Raw genomic sequence first — 15,563 nt, forward strand, 5'->3', positions numbered from 1 at the left:
TAAAATTTTCACTCACTTTTATTAGCAACAATGTGTCTGTTACTTATATATTAAAACAGGGACAGAAACATGTCTGCTGTACTATACTGAGTCTGAAAAACAGCTGGATCATTAAATAAAGCAGCTAATGAAAATACCTGAACATAAAAGAACAATTCAGTTTAATAAACACCTCTAATCATAATAATAATCGTCTTAATAATATATTTATCTCATACTTCCTTATGGCACTACATTTGCTATGCAACTGCCAAAAATTCAGCTTCATAAAATATGAACATATATGTCACATATATGTGTGTCTGTGTGTGTTCTGTGTGCACAGGTTGGCTTATGGCTGTCTCGATGCGGACCGGGTCGGGTTTCATTTGGCCGTCCCTCAGTTTCAGAAGTTTAAAGGGACGTCAGAGGGTTTAAGATTAAAATAAAGTTTCGATAAGTATAAATGTGTCGGCTTGGCAGTCAGCTGTGGCGGATATGATCAGAGTATTGAGCACTGGAGCGTGTTATGGCTGTGATTATGCCCTTGAAAAGTTAGATTTGTGTGTGTCTGTTTGTGTAAAGTGCCTTGCAAAAGTATTCATACCTCTTGAACTCTATTAGGTTTGTTATGCTACGACCATAAACTTCAGTTTGTGTTGTTTTATAGGAGAAAGCAACACAACTTCTTGTATTACTATAGATTCCACAATTTCCTATAAATAAATAAAAAAAAATCAGAAGAGTGTGACATGTAGTTGTGTTCATCTCTTCAGGAAACTTCCTTTGCTTCAATCACAGCTGCAAATATTTTGGGGGTATGTCTCTGCTAGCTTTGCACATCAAAAGATGGAAATTAGATGTGGACTTTGATTGGTCCATTTTAACAGGAATCTGCTTTGATCTAAACCATTTTGTTGTAGCTCTGTCTGCATGTTTTTGGTTATTATCCTATTGGAAGTGAGCACCAGGTCTCAGGTTTTTGGCAGACTTTTGCTATTTTTTTTTGGGGGGGGGGGATTGTGGAAAACCTCAAGTTAAACATATCAAACTTCACTTTTAAAACATTATTTTCTTCTCATTACTCTTCCATAACAGCCAGATGTTTGGACTGCATGACTAGTTAATTGTCCTGTAGACAGCTTTTACTATCCGGGGTTTATGGGTCTATGCAACTCCTCCAGAGCCACTATGGCCGGTCTTGGCTCCTTCTCTTATTATTGCTCCTGTTAAGAGGACATTCAGTTGGAAGTTGTGCCATGCTTTTTCTATTTTCAGATGACAGGCTAAACGGTGCTTTCTGAGATGTTTTAAATTAGGGATATTGTTTTATAACCTCGCTTTGTTTTAAACGCTTCCACCCACTTAATCGCTGACCAGGCTGGTGTGTTCATTGGTCTTCATGATGCAACTTTTACACTAATACTTTCTAAGAAACCTCTGAAAGAAAAGCTGACCTTTATACTGAGATTAAATAGACTGCAGATGGTCTTCTGAAGGCCTTTGATTGCGCTTGATTTTATTCAGGGATATCAACGTAAAGGGGGATGAGCTCAAATTAATTGCAAATGTTTTCTGATTTTTATTTGTAAAACACCTTAAATATTTTGTAAACTCCATAATTATGCAGTACTTTTATATTTGTCTATAACATGAAATCCCATCAAATTAGCCTGACCTTTTTGGTTGCGGTGTTAAAACTCAAAGAGGTATTCATACTGTTGCAAGGCACTGTGTATGCTCGGGTTTATAAGAGGACAACACTAAATTATGCACCGTTTCACTTTCAGGTAAATAAATGACCATGATTTTTGATCAATTCTAGAGTGAGACAAAGAAAGAGAGCGAATGGTACAAATCTATCTAAAATCCATTTCATAGAGAAAAAGAGGGTTGGGGATCCAGAGAGCACACTCCAATCAGCTTCAAATCCCTCACTCAGCTGACTCTTTTGAAATCAAGCAGCAAATAATTTCAGCTTTATGTCCTTGGACCATAAAAAATGCTCTTCCAGTTGGAATATCAGCCCTTCAGCCAGTCCGGTCAGCCTGGTGGAGAAAATAAAAACAATCCAGAGCAGGAACTTTCAGAGTACCTCAGAGCAAGAGCGCATTTTCTTCAGTCCAGCAACTTCAGAAGGGGGGGGGGGGGGGGGGGGGGGGGGCAGAGAAAGAGAGAGAGAGAGAGAGAGACTGGAGTGTGGCCTATTAAATCTTGATACGTGTGCCTTTAAGGGTGAATCTTTAGCCAAAGCATCTGGATATCAGTGGTCACATAAAGCACTAGATGTACACTGAAAAGTCCACAAGCCCAAACTTCAGTAAAGAGCAGAGATCACACCGAAATTTAAAAAACCCCTCGTAAAACTTTAGTCTGTCTTAGAATAAAGAAATTATTAGAGTTTGCCATTTAATCTGCTTGGATGCGTCTGTCTGTGGCACACGGCGCTCCCTTCCCCTTTCACAATGAAATATTATTGCAACACGCCTCTACTCCTAGATCATTAAGCATTTGGGTGACGGGTTGTGTTTGATTATAATGAACTGAAGACTCTGGCATAACGACCGAACACAAACACACAATGCATGCCCGTGCACTCACATACACTTAAACATAACGCAGGAACACAAACCCACTTCTGCCTGTAAGAACATGGAGGTTTTCCTTGTGCCCTCTTAGAGGATAAACACCATGTGCTGTCTGCAGACTCTCAGAGTGACTATTAAACTTGAGACGTGAAAGGATTTAAAAAAAAAAAAAAAAAAATGAGAGGGATTTAAAATCTTCCGTGAGCCCTTAATATCTTAAAATATGATGTCCAAAGTTAAAACTATCAAAAGACATCTGTGGGTGGCAGCCAAAAAACGTGAAAACACCCTCATCCTCCTCTCCAATCTTCGTGGACAGTATTTGATAATCTCTATAATCTGTTGCTGCAGGAACAAACAGATCATCCCTTCTCAGTATAGGACAACATCAGACTTCTCCCTGTCATATTTCATTTTGTAGCAGCTGTGTAAAAGAGAAAATCCACTCCTGATCACATCGTCGTTTTGGCGTCGCGGTAATCTGCCAGTGTTTCAGATCAGGAAGCAGGACGACACAAACTTTACCACTCAAAATAAAACAGAGCTTATCTCATTGATGTCGACAATTTTTGAAAAACTTCTAAACACTTAGTACGGGCCCAGGAACAAGCTCACGGACCTGAACGTTGTAAGCTTGAGAAAGAAAAACTGTCCTGAGAGCCATCTGATTGGTCCAGTTTGCAGGCGGAGACAGGTAACACGAAACTCAACCAGAGTCTGACTCAAGTCCTGTCCAGCTGTGGCCGTACCGACTCACAGAAGGCGGAAACCTTTGCCCCTTCGCTCAGCTAGACGTCAGTGCTGATGCTACAGCTGCGTGTGAACATTTCCCTCATGGTGACTGAGCGGGCCAGGTTTGGCTTACGATAGTTTGAAATGTTAACAGGCACCGGCAGGTCCAGATCCTGCTGCTGGACGCTGCGGTAGCTGATGCGGTCTCCACCATTCCTCAGTCCCTCCGGCTGGTGGTGGACCTGCTGCGGCTGAGGAGGCTGAAGGTAGAAAGGCAGGTCATAGTGCGTGCACGACGGGCAGAAGGTCTGCGAGCGGGTCAGTTTTCTCGCCAGGGGCGGGGTGGAGAAAATGGCCGGGCCATTGGGGATGGAGGAGGCGGCAGCCGTCGCCGCCACAATGTTGTGGTTCGAGTGAACCGGCGGGATGCGGGACGTGACAGCAAAGTCCGGCTCCTCCTCCTCCGACTCTGACTCCTCCTTCTTACAGCAATAATACTGGGGGAGGGAAAGAAAAGAAGGTTAAGAAGGAGAGGAGGAGAAGCAGAAAAAAAGTACAAGATACACAGCGCTTTGCAAAAGTATTCTGACACCTTGAACGTTTTTTTTTGTTTTACTACCTGTCACTTTACAACACAAAACTTTAGGGATTCTCATAGGCATTTTATGGGATAGACCAACAAAAAAGCAAATAATTGTGAGTTGGGGGAAATTTAGATACATAGTTTTGACAAAAATGGAAAGTCTCTATCAGCATTGAGCATTTAAAGAGTGAAACCTTGGTCCATTCCTTTCAAAATAGCTTTAGCCTTGTCAGATTGGACTATGAGCATCTTTGAACATCAGTTTATATATATATCGAAATGGTTTCTTCTTAATTCGATGTAGGTCTGGACTTTGACTGGGTCATTTTTAGCCCTTAAGATTTACTGAAATTAAATGTTTCATTGCACGTCTGGCTGCATGGTTAGGGTCATCGTTCTCCAGGAAGGCAAACCTCCACCAGTGTCAAGTCTTTTATACTCCTAACAGAGTTTTTTTTGGAAATTTAAAGCTGCCTGCTGAAGTGAAGCATCCCCTTAGCATCAAGCTGCAATCACCAACAGTCATTGTGGGGATGGTGTGCTGAAAGTGGCATGCAGTGATATGTTTTCTGCCACACAAAGCATTTTCCTTGTGTTTCCTCAGCCTGTCAGTTTCGGGGCACGGATATACTTCGGTAGGTCTGCAGTTGTAGTTGTACTCTTTTCGCTGTTGAGGAATTGATTCAAGAATAACCTAAGAGATGTTCAAAGCTTGCAATATTGGTTTATAACTTTGACCTCATTTAAACTTCCCTACAAAATGTTTTCTGAACTGTCTTCATGGTGCTGTTTGCTCACCAACATTCTCCAGCAAAGAGCTGCTATTATTATACTGAGACTGAATATATTGCTAATTTATTTACCGAGTGGGTGAGTTTATAAGGCAGCTGCTACCAGAGTAGGGGGCTGAAAGCAATTACACACCACACTTTGCAGACTTTTAATTGTAAGGATATGATGTTGTAAACCATGCATTCTTTTTATCCACTTCATGATCATGCACCCCTCTGCGTTGGTTCATGGTTTATGCAATTCCAAAAAATGTAATTGCCATTTGTAGTTAGAATGTGAGAAAATATGAAAAACTTAAAGGATCTGAACACTTAGCACAGTTAATTTTTTCGACAGTTTGTGCTCTATAGCTTTACATATAATCACTACTTTCTTTCTTTCTGAAAAATCCATAAAAAGTTAACAGACTCATTTGCACTTTTTTAGAATAAATGTTTGTGCTTCCAAAATCTGCCCTGTACAACAAAATTGGCTTTGGACCTGGTCAACTTTTTACTTTCACAGAAAACTGTAACACAGCCTGCACTTATCTAAAACCTTTAGGCTACTTTCTGGACCTTGCTAGGCACTTTTCTGGAATTTAGCAAGTACCATTCTGAGAACGTAGGGTATACCTTCCCAGAACTAAATTCTCTGTTTATCAATGACATTTACCTATAAGAATAAAACATACATTTTCTGGAACAAGGTACTTTGTTTGATCTTTCTGGTAACTTACCAGATACTTTGCATCTCAGTTCTGGAAAATAACCCTGGTCAGGTATGTACCTGGTAACCCTTTGAATTTAGATTTAGCAAAGAACCAAATGGTTGTAGGAAAATGTCAAAAAGTTCTGGAAAGCTTACCCGGAAGTTTCATAAACGTAACAAGTTCCAAGAAAGTTTCCCTAAAGTTCCAGGAAAAGTTCCACGAAGACAGCTTATGGGAGGAATGGTAAGTTCTGGAAAAGTATCTAGGAAGTCCACTAAAGAAATTACAGGAAAGTACCTGGTAAGTTCAGCATAGTATTAGGTGCCTTGCAAAGAAGTTTGAGGAAGGTTCTTGGTAAGTTCCAGAATAGTATCCAGTTAGTTTTCATAACTTACCAGAAAAAATGGAAAGTCCCATGAAAGTTCCAGCCAATTACCTTTCAAATTCTGAAAATCAACGTCTAATTATGAGTTGTAAGTTCTTTTAAAGTCGTTGCTAAAATCCAGGAAAGATAATTGTAAGTTCTAGGAATTTCCCAGTAAAGTATAAATTCTGTAAAGTAACCTCTGAGTTCTAATAAAGCGCAGGCTGTATTACGCAATATCAAGGACATATCTTGTCTCTGCACAGTTCCATGGACTCAAGGAGCTAGGCATGATCATTTCCCACATTTATTAATAAAATGATCGGTTGCAGCCTCACCTGTAACCTACAGTAGCACAATACTGCGATGATAAGGAGTAATATGACCGTAGCAAGAATTCCACCAGTGATGACCACTGTCCCGGCTGTCATTCGAATGGCTCTCCATCAACACCCTGCGAGGAACAAGAACAGGAGGGAAGGAAAGAGGCAAACAGGAAGCGTAGTGAAGGGAGTGAAAGCAGAAACAGAGGAGGAAAACGCAAACACTTCATCAGTACAGTAGCTTCATTAAGTAGATTATAACTGTGTGTCAGCTCAGTGGTGCTTATTGAATTATCAGGCAGCTAGGAGGCATGTAATGCAATCAGCCTGAAAGTGCTGTTCATAATATAGACAGCATCTCGGAGCAGAACTTCGTCTGCAAGGGATGGGAAAATCAGCGATCAACCGGAGGACAGCCGTTAAAAAATGAGACGTAGGCATGACAGCAGAGCAAAGAGGTAAATGGTGTAGAAGATGAATGGAAATGAATGGGGGAAGATGGAACAAAAGCAGACGGTGCATGGAAATGAAGCAGAGTGGGTGGGATGGGAGAGAGCGGGAGAAAAGATGGGATGACGACAAAGAGGAGCAGTTAACAGCTGACAGGGAGAAAAATGGCGATGCAAAAGTCTAGGAATATAGCGGTAAAATGTTGCATTCATGTAGATGGGTCACTGGAAGATATGCAATGACTGTTCAATTTTAGTAAGGTTTAATTACCAAGTCTGTTAACGTTTAGAAATGCTATCAATGTAGCATGGAGCATTGATATCACAAGGCGCAAATTAATTATTCTAGGTTGGTTTCTCCGACCTAGAGTAATTAACTCCAAACAATGAACAGCGTATCTCTCCACTGCACTCCAATCATGTTCATTGCACACACCTGTTTCCAACTCTTCACAAGACAACAGAACAGTGCCAGATTATTTAAAGCTTTTACAAGTAGATGTCCAGTGATCCCTCATACCTGATTGCCTTATCTTGACCATGATTAAATTTCCCGGATTTCCCTGCCTTTCCATGCCCTTATCAGATAGCTACTGAGCTTCTGTTTTCTGCTCCTCGACCTGGACAAACCTTGTCTAGACTGTGGATTTGTCTGCCCATCTCTGCTCAGACGTTTTAGACCCAAGCTTGTCCCTTGGACTTTGATCAAGCCTTTGACATATTCTGCCTGTCACCTCAGCAGTGAGTAGGTCAGTTCTCTTCACTTTTAAAGGCAACACAGTGCCTGGCTCAGATTTCAGGTTTCCTGCCTGCCCGTTTCCTAACAATAACGTGCATAGCACCAATGGCTCAGATAATTTCTGGCAAAATTAATCTGAAAATAGGACCAATTGCCCTTCCTTGCCAGGGCAAAGGGATTGGACATTTCCACTTCAAGCTATCCACTGAATCAGCCAAGATGCAGTTCCCATCTACAGCAAATATTTTTGACTGGACAGGATGCAATTGTTAGCCTGAACAAGATAACAGTACTTCTTCATATTTTACTTTTTTAAGCAAATGTTTCATTATCTGTTGCTTTATTACATTTAAAGATAACTGGGAGCTATGCTGTCCTGCATGAAAAGATTGCTGCTGCTGAACCTACTAAATATAGCTTTGGAGATTAAAATTTCCCTTTTTAATTAACTGTGTACTTTATCACAAGGGACTATTTTATCTTTATTGAACTTTCTGATGGAGTTGAGTGCTGAGACTCTTTGCACGGACAGGAAAAAAAAATACAAATTATAATATTAGTTCTCTGTCATTATATACCGTGCCCTCAGCAATTATTCTCACCGCTGGAATGGATGTTTAAAAAAAGGTTAGAGATTATCCAGTAGCATAATTTCACACTGAAAAAGCAGAGCTTTAGAGATCTTTTTCTTCAACTCTGTCACGTCCTCCTCAGTGTGTGTGATAGCAAGATAAACTTGGATCCTCTTCGTTATTTATCTTAGCTGTTTAAACATTTTTATTATTTCCTTAACTGTACATATGGGCGAGTTTAGATGGGCAGCTACCTTGCAGCAAGGTCAAATCATAAATGTATTACTTAGGTTTGGATTTTTCTCCCCTACTGGAGACTTTTACTGAAATATTTTTTTCCCCCAATTGTTCATTATTTTTTAAATTTATTTATTTATATATTTTTAGATCTTCACATGTCTTTACCGGGGGTTACAATAAATGTGGAGGGTGCTGCTATTTTTATTTCATTTTGTTCTCTCATCTCATCATATTTTGTGATTTTTTTTTATCTATGAAAGGTAAAGCTCATTTATTTGTAAATGCATTTCAGATTTTCCATTATTTTATTACAGTCAAACCATTTAATTTGTAGATATATTTTAGAAACCTGCACAGGTAAAAAGAGATATTTGTAGTTTGTGTCTTTGGATTGTTTTCACAACACATCAGATAATGAGACGTGTCATTCACTCCACATGTTCAATAATACGCTATTTTGTCTCGAACTTGACAGATGTGGGCAGAGACCTTTTCTGTTCATTGCATCGGGCGATCTGGAAGTGTCACAGGACCACACCAACACATTGCATTCTGGATAATTGCCTGACACCAAAAATAGGCCAGCAGTGCTTGTTGCTAAGCTATGACTCAATAGTGAAAGTCATTATGAGCAAGCAAGCAGGAACACTGTGGTGTGGGCATATATTTGAAAGATGGAACTTCAGTGTGACCAAGACAAATAAGAAAAGGGAAATTCTGTGACACGCAAAGCTAACTTTTCTTCAGCTACTACTAACACATCCCAGATTAAATTGCTCTGCCTTCTCCAGCTGTTCTCACCTTGAATTTGCTGGGCTGACTTCAAGTGAGAAGCATTTGCTATTCAGAGAACTACTCAACAACCTTGAAGCAACTCTAACCTATATTGGATTCTTCAGCCGGTAACTTGCTTGAATTCTAAAACCGTTCTGCAGCTCGTCTCCTCAGAGACAGCCCGTAAAGTTTGAGAGGATCAGAAAGCATATTGCTCGTCTACAAACAAAACACTGCTGCCCTTCTCTCAAGCTGCGATGCAGCTGGACTCTAATCCAGTCTGCAGGTCACTCAGTCAATCAAACAAACAAGAAGGCACAGCTTGAGCTGAGCGTTTATGGCCTCGGATCTCTGCAATTAAAATACGCGTGGAACTTTGGAGCAAGTAAAGCATTACTCAAACAGCCGTAGTCGTGCTTTATGAAGAACTGGTAACAAATTAAGACAATTTGATGAAGGACCATATGTTTCTTCTCATGTTATTAAGAATAATTAGCTAAAGTGAAAGAAAATGAACATTCAATACCAAACAGAAATAAACTTTAAGCAGACTGACATGATGGCTGAATGTTTTAATTTCTGCAAAATACTGGTCAGCAATTCCATCAGAAGGATAATTGCTGCAATGCTAACAAAGATGTAATTTTCAAACTGCCATTTTTTACATGAAGGGTAAGTACATTTTTTTCAGTTTTCATACTCCTTTTACATTGTTTATGTTTTGAGCAATGCTCATTTTATTTCTTATCAGAAGCAAATTTCAAATCCATTTATTGCTGCCACTAATTTTATATTCATTCCCGTTTTTTTTTTTTATCTCCCCATAGAAGTTACACCTGACCCTGAATTTCTGTTTAGCTGCGACACATTCCTGGAACGAGACAGCAGCTGAGCTACTGCTGACAATGACTTCATGATTTCTTTCTATAGACGATTTACCTGACTCTGTTTTTCTGTTTTTAACTCTCTCACAGACAGGACTGGTTAATAATCTGCTATATCTTTCCAAGCCCCCTTTGGCCTCTTCAAACCCCGAGCAGATGACCACTCACTCTAAGCCAGATACTGTTGCATGTTTCTTCCTGTTAAATCCTGTTACATGCATGTTCAGTATATGGGATTGCTGCAACATTATGGGCTCAATTCAATCAACTTTCCAGTTTCCTTCTTTTTATTTCAATTTATTTATTTTGTGTGTGTTTCCTGTCTGGCAATGTAGCAATAAGAATTGTTGTCTTAATGCCAAAGAGAGCCCAACAGATTTTCCTTTCACAAGAGCATTACTGTTTTCGCCATAGTGCTCCGCTTGATTTATATATACAGAAGCTTTATTAGATTTTATGCTGGGACTATTTCATGTTCAATGAACACAGAAATGGGAAGGTAGAAGACGGAAAAAAAGAAGAGAAACAGATAAGACAAAATGCTAAAAGGGAAAAAAAGGTGAAAGAAAAAGAAGAGATGAGAGGAAGAGAGAAATATAACATCCTCTGAGTCTGCTTCTACACCTGCAAAGAGAGATTTAAAAAGAATAGCAAAACCAGACGAATTAAACTGTATTGAATATGACTTGGTTGGGTTTACTATGATCTGATCTAACTCCAACAGGAGAAATAAAAAGAGATAAACTATTTAAAATTATATATACATTAATTAAGCTATTAGAAAAAGCTGTGAGCTATACAAGACACCAAATGAGTGAAATACAAAATAAGATGCATGATTGGATTGAATATGGCAATGCACAGTGCTTAACAAAAGCCAGAAAATTCCTATATAATCACATTCAGGTTTTAAAATATCTCAGTTTGACAAATTTGAAAGTAAATTATTTTCTGTAATATATTATTGTAGCTTGGCTTACAATTCATCTTCATAAGCCAAGCTACAATAATATAGACTTTTTCTCTTCTGAACTTCATTTTGTGGCATCAAGCATATTGCGCACACATAAATGACCTCAAGTGAAGAACATACAATTTAAGAAGTGGGATAAAAATTGTGGCCTAAAGGTCTAAGAAAGGTCCCTGGCATAAACTAGAATATAAACAAAATCAAAGGACCCTCACAGTAGTTGAAATTGATAAGATAAGATAGGCTTTATTGATCTCACATTGGAGAAATTCACATGCAACAAAGATTTGTGCATTTTCAGTTTGTATTTATGCTCAATATTAGAGGATTTTATCAGGATCAAGCAAATCCCTAGTAGGTAGTTGTCGTACAGCAAATCAGAGGAACATATAGGAGAGAGATGAAATGACATACTGAGTGTGTCAATTCCTGTTGTTCTTTGTGGAGTTGCTGTTCATGCCAAAGATTTGCATCAAAAAGCATGCCACATTTTCTTATTAGTCCTATTTTTCTGCAATTGACTAAGCAAGGCTATTGATATGATCTAAAGCTTGATTTCAGACCATGTCAGAATGAATAAAAACACATATATAATAGCTGCCTGATTGTTTTTGTCACTAGTCCTTCTATACATTTTCTTCCAGTTGTTTTGCAAATATGTTTTTACTAAAATTAGTTCTGTATTAATCTTTAAATCAGTCATTACAGATGTTCCTTATTACATGAGTGGCTGTACGAATGGCTAGCAGTAAATTTCTGTTCTCTCTAAGTGTAGTACCTTCTGAATGATGCTATTCAGCACCTTAACAAAGTATTCATATCCCTTGAAGGTTTCAGCATTTTGTCATGTTACCTCAAACTTTAAGGGATTTTATGTGCTACACCAGCACATACTATCCTTAGGGGATGAAAAATTATGCAGTTTTCAACTTTTTTCACTAATAGGCTAATCTAAAAGGTGTGGCTAGCATTCGTATTTTGTGCCCATGAGTTAATAATTAGAACCAGCTTTCAATTAAACTGCAGCTCCAAACAGCTGGGGTAACGTCACTATCAGCTTTGCTGATCCAGACAAAGAAATGTTGGCCAATTCTTTTCTGCTAAATAGCTCAAGCTCAGCCAGATTCGAAGGAGAGCATCTCTAAATATAATTTTTTTTTATCCTTGCCACAGAATCTCAATTGGATTACGGTCTGGACTTTGAACCATTTTACATGTGAATATACTTTAATCTAAGCCATTTCATTGTAGCTCGGGCTGAATGAGTCTTTTGCAACGTTGAACAGGTACTCGTTCAGGAGTGTCCTGTATTTAGCTCTATTCTTCTTCTCGTCATCCCATCACTTCAGAAGAAAAGCCTTTCCAAAGAATGGTACTACTGCCAGCAAGGTTTAACAGGCTTTGCATGCAGGCAAAGATATATTTGGGGTTTAATTTGACCACAAATAAGTAAGTAAATTTTATTTATATAGCAACTTTCATAGGATAAGAACCACAAAGTGCTTAACAATAAAGCCAACCATAAAACAACACAAAGGTATCAGAGTAAAAGGGGGTTGAATGAAGTACTTCACAATCAGGTGCTACTTGGTGTTGGACTATTTCATAAAATCCCAATAAAATACATTAAACCTTTCATTCAATGTTTCACATCCCATTACATAATGGGGTGTGAATACTTTTGCAAGGCTCTGCCAATCAGTGTTGGTATGGTATGTGCTTATAATACATTTAGATTAAACATCAAAATGGTTATTTTGTCTAAATAACTATGCTGATTCACATGCAAACTATATACACATGCTATTAAAAAAAATCGAACCATTTGCAAACCGAGACACAGACATAGTTTTAGTCACTGCAGGCTAGGCAGACAATCGACGTCTCCTGGGACTACATTAATCAGATCAGTGTGTGAGCGATGTGTTGTGGGAAGGTGACGAACAGGGCTAATTGTTTGACCACACACACCCTGACACACAAGCGCCCCAGACTCCACTGTGAAATAGCACCTTAGAAAGGCGAACCTGTCCACTCAGCTGCTTTTGCTGGGATTCGTCCACAGGAATGACAAGAGTTGGGAGCAGAAGAAAGATAGCAGCGGGTACACGCGCGCACACAAAACACCCACAAACACCCACATGCTGTAATTTTAGTAGTAGCTAACATGCTCAGACAGTGAGCTTTGGAATAAATTTCCACGCTTCAATGAAACATGGCAGGGATCACAGCAGAGGTCTTGCTCAGAATAATGGCTGTTGACAGGCTTTCAGTTCAGCAAGAGAGAAGTACACAGTAGGTGGTGGATTTGAGTTGCGCACAACAGACAGTAACATGCCCCGAGAACAATGGCAAGAGCTTGGCGACAATGGTGGATGTCAAAGAGTGAATTTGAACAACGCTGAAGCACTCAGTGCAGTAGATAAAGCCGCAGCGCATAGCCATACAGAGGGCTCTTTATGCAATTCAGGAATGCAACAACTTTTTAGAGGCAGTTTCCTTTCAGCAACTTTAATGAGGTCAGGCAAGGTCAGCTTGCCTGCAAATATGAGAATCGATGCAATGATGGTTTAAAAGGTGTAGTCAATACCTTTTCCGGCAGGAAGTACCAACATTTAAAAATATATATTCCAATAGTTTAATATCCTGTCAGCAAGGATGCATAGATTAGTACTTATTTAAAAGTATGCCTGGCACCCAAAAGTAAAAAAAAAAAAAAAAAATACAGTCTTTGTTTGTTGTAACAACGCTTCTTGACAACAACTGGTAAGTCTGTTTATTTCCCTTTAAAGGAGGCATATCATACCTACACAAAGCTAAAAGAGTGAAGCCTGACTGTAAGCTCTGATTTATTTCCAAACACCAGCGGCAGGTTTACTCTGGTCGTTTTCACATCAACAGTGGAAAATTCTAACTATTTTCACAGCTTCTTTTTGCAAACCATTCACTGAAAATACTGAATGGTGGTATTTTTAAACCCAGGAAATCAGGAGATTATTACCTCTGCTTGAGACTTTTCTTTTTTTCTCAGTATAGCTCATGAAATTGGTTGAGAAATTGATTCAAAAGCCTTCAGGGGTTGATCCTGCATATAAGTCCGATTAGCCATACTGAAGAAAACATCCAGTGCACTTCCAGTTTTACTTTTAAGTTTCCTCAAACAAAAAGTGGTCAAAATATTTTAATTGAGCCCATTTTGGAGCCTAGAGGTCCGTGGCGGTTTGTTCTACGTGTTTTGCGTGGAAAGCTTTTTCTTCAGTATTTTGAACAAACATGTTCAAATGAGTAGACTTAAATCTTTGAGAGACTGGAAGTTGAACTGATTGGACATGGCAAGATTAAACTGTGCTCTGCTTGAGGCACAAATTTAGGGTAAACTTTAACCCCTTCATGTAGAAAAGCATCGTCTGCCATTTATGTTCAGCTTAAAGCTACGTGCACACATCTGTGGCTGTGGGGACCCTTTGTTTTATATTAAATGCTTCCCCTCACACTTCAAACCAAATACAAACTGCAGGGTAATACACTAAGCACCAAAACTGATCATGCTAGGATGAAAGTCTATAGGGTAGCTGACTGGATCCTGTGGCAAGCAGAGATTGAGACCAGCTGGGGGTTTACAGGTACAGCAAAGAAAAAAAAAAAAGGAATGAACATACAGCTTAATGCATTTTGTCACTTAAAACTTTTCTCTGACTATCATAGGGGTAAGTAATGCTGGAATCCGTGTGTAAAAGTCCATCATATAGCATCTGCTTAAACTGTTGTTAATTTGTTAGCCTTAGATTTGCATTAATTTATCATCAGATTGATGTTCTGCTTTTCAGTAAATATATTATTTCACATGTGTCGTTAATGGTAACAGACCATGGTCGTTCAATGTAGACAACTATTGAAAGCAAAAGTGACAACAGTATCCATGTTTATGAAATAGTGTTAAGGATTTTTTTAAGCAGGTTTTTTTAAAAGATAGAAAGTAGAAACCTGACTGACCATAAAGCTGCTGAACATCGTGTTGTCAAGCGCCTTTGATGGAGTCTCAAATCGTGTCAGGCAGAAACACAGTAGTGTTACACAGGATAGCTCTGGTCAGAAATGAGTTTTTTGTTTTTAAACTGAGGTTTTCCTGATGGTTGACTACAGCAGGTAAGACACTGGGTCATGATAACAACTCCACAGAACCCCACTTTAACAAACCTGCACTACATCAAGTGAGTCAAGATGTAAAAAGACAAACTAGGTCAAAAATAATATGCAACTTTCCATTTTAAACATATTCATCAGTTTTTAGAATGAACAAATTATTAAGAAAATGTGTTTCACCAATTTTACAGTTTAAAGCTCTGCCTCATTTGGTTGAAAAAAAAAGCATAAAATTCTCCCTGCAGTGCAAGAACAGACTATCTCACAACCGTTGTAACCTGGAACAGCCCAGGTGACGAAAAATAAAAATATCCCGCAACAACTGCAGCAACTGGAGTTTAAAAAGTTCTGAATACATTTTTAAATGCAGGGAAGGCTGTCCTTCTTTATAAATGTTGTATTCATAGTAATCTTTATAGATAAGAACATTAGTTACATTTAATTCAGTTTTATTTATATAGCGCCAGTTCACAACACATGCCATCTCAAGGCACTTCCCAAAGTCAATTCAATCAAATCATACAGACACGCTGGTTAAACATGTTTACCCAACAGATTGCATCAAGTCATTGACTTGCAGCATTCACTCCTCCTGAAGCAGCGCATAGCCACAGAGGACAGTCGTCTGCATTGTCGTTGACTTAGCAGCAATCCCTCATGCCGAGCATGCATGTCGTGACAGTGGAGAGAAAAACTCCCCTTTAACAGAAAAAAACCTCCAACAGAACCAGGCTCAGTGT

The 15,563-nt window shown here is 38.9% G+C and overlaps 1 protein-coding gene across 1 annotated transcript in view; it reads right to left on the minus strand.

The window, feature by feature from the left end:
- fam163ba (family with sequence similarity 163 member B, genome duplicate a) overlaps positions 1 to 15,563 on the minus strand; it is a 29,265-nt gene continuing 13,702 nt past the window's right edge. The window contains exons 2-3 of the mRNA XM_012871105.3: positions 6,068 to 6,183; positions 1 to 3,796 (exon numbers count right to left, since the gene is read on the minus strand). Coding sequence (XP_012726559.1) covers positions 3,356 to 3,796; positions 6,068 to 6,160 — 534 coding nt within the window. The 5' untranslated portion in view covers positions 6,161 to 6,183 and the 3' untranslated portion in view covers positions 1 to 3,355. The remainder of the gene's footprint in view (positions 3,797 to 6,067; positions 6,184 to 15,563) is intronic.

Source organism: Fundulus heteroclitus, chromosome 8 (assembly GCF_011125445.2).
Source record: "Fundulus heteroclitus isolate FHET01 chromosome 8, MU-UCD_Fhet_4.1, whole genome shotgun sequence".
Taxonomy (NCBI): Eukaryota; Metazoa; Chordata; class Actinopteri; order Cyprinodontiformes; family Fundulidae; genus Fundulus; species Fundulus heteroclitus.